At 26.0% G+C, this 4,055-nt stretch overlaps 1 protein-coding gene across 1 annotated transcript in view; it reads left to right on the forward strand.

The window, feature by feature from the left end:
• The window catches only part of LOC108747557 (potassium channel subfamily T member 2), an 87,445-nt gene that overhangs the window by 49,519 nt on the left and 33,871 nt on the right, over window positions 1-4,055 (forward strand). Inside the window, exons 6-7 of the mRNA XM_018485116.1 lie at window positions 1,358-1,441; window positions 1,519-1,613. Coding sequence (XP_018340618.1) covers window positions 1,358-1,441; window positions 1,519-1,613 — 179 coding nt within the window. The remainder of the gene's footprint in view (window positions 1-1,357; window positions 1,442-1,518; window positions 1,614-4,055) is intronic.

A 4,055-nucleotide genomic window follows, 5' to 3' on the forward strand; every position in this document is an offset into this window, starting at 1 on the left:
CGTGTCAAGTTGCATACACTTGACTATGATGTATGTATCGATTTTTATATGTCCCATAGGGAATAACCTTTATTTCACAGTGGACAATACGTAACGATATTACGTGCACGGTTATTGCGCTTTGGAATTTAATTAACTTAATCTCATTAATTTTGGATTGTGCAGTGACGTTTATGAATGTGTAAACTGGATATATAAATTTCTATTTTACCTATTTATAAATATCGTATCATAAAAATGTGAAAATCGCAGTTAAAAAGAACTGAAGTAATTCTAAAATTTTTACATAGCATTCTAAGAACAAATATTGTTAATTAACTTTACATAACATTATAATTGTTTGTATAATATTAATTTTTGAGAAAATAACAATTATCTGATTGTATTTAATTTAACATATATTTGTAAAAAATTAATATAATTTTTTAAAAAGTAATTAAAAAAAAACAATAATCTTATCTTATAATTTTTCGAATTCTTATCTTTACTCTCTTCTGTTGAATTTTGAAATAAGAAGTACAAAACATGTGTAAAGGAACTGAATTTTTCAGAAAATATGAAAAGAAAATATGACGATAAAAATATTTCAACAATATATATTTAAACTATTAACGATATATATAATTAGATACATGACATTTTAAAATTTCAATGAAATTTCATTAAAACTAAGTGCGCTCGCTAGAGTTTAATATGCTCTGCTGTCTAGGTAATATGATGTGGATCTTTGATGCTGCAAAGTAAGCACAATGAACAAATTTATATTCAAACCAAGCAGCCGCATTGATGTTTACACCATAAATATCTGTAAAAGCAAATAGCAGACATAGCATTTATGGTTCTCATACACAATCATAGCACAAATGCTTGCCCAACTAATGAGTTAATTATTATGATTTAAGAAGAGAGAGATTAAATGTTCTCCAATAAGTACATGTAGGGACAATACAATTTAGAATTGTTTGAAGAGAATAAGTAAATATGTATAACATAAAAATTTAAGTATATATAACATAGAAATACATAATTTTATTGCGCATCATAATTTATACATCAAAATAATTCTTTTTTTTATAAAAAAATTATTTTATATTAATTAAATCAATCAAAAATAATAAGATATTAAACTTAATTTTTTAAACAAATAATTTGTCGACTTAAAGAAATATATTACGTTTTAATTAAAACGATTAAATTAAAAGTAATTTTCTTAAGAAACAAGAACATGGCTGAACACACTAAAGCTAATTAAATCCGTAATAAATTTACAATGAAAGTGCAGAGTGTTAATTACAATTTACAGATAGAATATTATAATAAATGGTATAATGAAGATATTTCTATATCATATTTGCAGTTATTATACCCGCCAATGAGAAATTTGTTCATTCCGGTGTTCCTAAATTGCTGGTTGGCAAAGCACTCTTTGGAAAACATGTTTGTAAGTATCTCATTTAATCTAACCATAATTTACGTCAAGCTTAAATTTGATTTGTGGTCGATATAATTACATTTCAGAATGACCTACACCGAGCAATGCAGAAGTCCCAATCGGCATTGAGTCAACAGCTGATGATCCTTAGTGCTACGTTACTGTGCCTTGTCTTTACTAGGTGAGTTCTTTCAAATAGAATTTATTACATATTTGTATTTTCAAAAATATATAATTAAGACATAATCTTCCATGTCTTTATTTGTTTTCTACTTTTTTCTCTTACAATATATGATCTTACAATAAAAACTTAGAAGTAAATTTTTCTTGATGCATTCTTGATTTATACAATAAATTTTTTTAATTATTTCAATTAGACATACTTTGGGTATTATAAATGTTTTTAAACTATTATAATTAACAGTACTACAATTAACAGAAATAATTGTTCGTGAATAGACTTGCAAAGTAAGTTCGTATTGCTTGCTTTGTCCTACTTACTCGTTCATCAAAGATACATTTCTAGTAGAATAGTTTAAGTTTCAGGAAAGAATATTTCTATTTTAGGAAAACCTCATTGAAGAGTGCTCTAATATTCTTGAATTTTTAGTTAGTCATTATTGTGAAAAGATATGCAATTTTTTAATTCGGTTGAATAAGTTATTTATGAGAGTTTTTATAAAACTTTTATATTATAAACTTTTATATAAAAAATAAAATATTATAGAAAAAATTGTTTAATTACATATATATATATACATTGAGTGTGGGCGCTACTTTATTTGTACACATTTACATATTTTAAAAAATTGGCAATTATATAGTAGGTACTATTTGATAGAGCATAGTTTCAACTTTAAAACTGTTTTTTAAATTTAGATAGAATAATTTTTAACGAAGTTATGAGTAATCAAATTTAAATCAAAATGCTTCTTTTATTTAGTCTGCGATAACTCAATAACAAAAAATTTTGAGAATATTTTTAGAAAACGATTTTGTAGAAAAACTTTAAGTTTTTATGTTAGAAAGTCTAAAATTTTTAAAAGTTTTTTTTATACATAACAGTTTCATAAAATGAAAAATTTTCCATTTTGTTTAACTCGTAGTCTTCTATATGTAAACATTAGCAAACTTAGAAGCTCATAGTAACTTGCGAAAGTAAGAATTTTAAGCTAATCTTTTTTTTAAATTTAAATTTAAATCATTTTTAATGAATTAAGTTATAATTGCTTGAATTTTGAACTTCGTAGTGCTATAAATTGCTTTTATCCCGACTCAATATTATATTATAGGATGAAAGAAACACAATGATAATTGCAATTATATGAAATTTAACATTATTATTATTATTATTATTAGGCGTTAGGAACTCGAAAGCTCATTGCCGCAAATACCAAATCCCGCCACTGTTCCCGTCCCTGAGCAAGATCCCTCCATTTGTGACCCTCGTACCCCATTTCGTTAAGGTCCATTCTAATATTATCTTCCCATCTACGTCTTGGTCTACCCAATGGTCTTTTCCCATCCGGTTTACCAATTAGTATTTTATATGCAATTCGATTCTCATCCATACGCGCCGCGTGACCTGCCCATCTTAATCGACGCGATTTTATGACATTAATAATATCCGGACTATTATATAATTGATGTAATTCTGCGTTGTGTAATTTTCTCCATTCGCCCGAAATTTAACATTATTGAATAAAAGTTAATTTGGATTTAATCAGGAATATTATAATATCTTAATCGGCAGATTTATTATGTAAAACGGTAATATTAATTTAGCATATAATATATTCACGCATCAATTTTGTTGAATTAATATTATTAATAGTAGGAAACACAATGTCGTTAATTCAAGATTGATTTAAAGCAACAGATTTGCAGTAACATACATGCAAACAATCGTAAATTGATATTCGTAATGGACTTAAGTAACATTATTCTTCAATATGTAAAACATTCATTATGTAACAATGCCGTAATGAAGTTTTCACTATGGCATTTGCACGTTATTTAAGTTTACATAACGAACGTATTTCATTTGTCAGCGTGTAGGACTTATTGTATTATCTGAATAACGAGAAAAGTTTTCCACCCGAAGTACGAGTTCGTATTTACGAATCCAAGTCGAAGATGACTGGTTCGTCTTGTTTAATCTTCTAATAAAGTTGTATCTGTAAACGACGGGTAGAGAAAGCTTAGATTACGAAACTAAATGAATAGTTTGCATGTATAATCTTTGCCATTTTTACTGTATTATAAATACTTGCTTAAGTAACTCATATTCACAAATTAACAATCAGCACAATGAAGTATAATAGTAATGATAACAAAAAAAAAGAAGAAAGGAAAGCGGAGAGAGAAAGAGAGAGAGAGAGAGAGAGAGAGAGAGAGAATGAAAGAAAAAGACAGAGAAAAATGCTGAGAAATATTAAATAATTATAGATACTTAAATAACTTTTTGCAAACATACTTTTTTTAATAAAAGTAAATTCCGATGATCTTTATTTACTTATTTGATAAATTTAAAAATATTTAATCTACACAACAGAAAGAAGTTACAATTTTTAATATATTTATTATATATACGTATAAATTAATAAATGTATTAGCAGTATAT

This window comes from Trachymyrmex septentrionalis, unplaced genomic scaffold, assembly GCF_001594115.1.
Source record: "Trachymyrmex septentrionalis isolate Tsep2-gDNA-1 unplaced genomic scaffold, Tsep1.0 scaffold20, whole genome shotgun sequence".
In the NCBI taxonomy this organism is placed as follows: Eukaryota; Metazoa; Arthropoda; class Insecta; order Hymenoptera; family Formicidae; genus Trachymyrmex; species Trachymyrmex septentrionalis.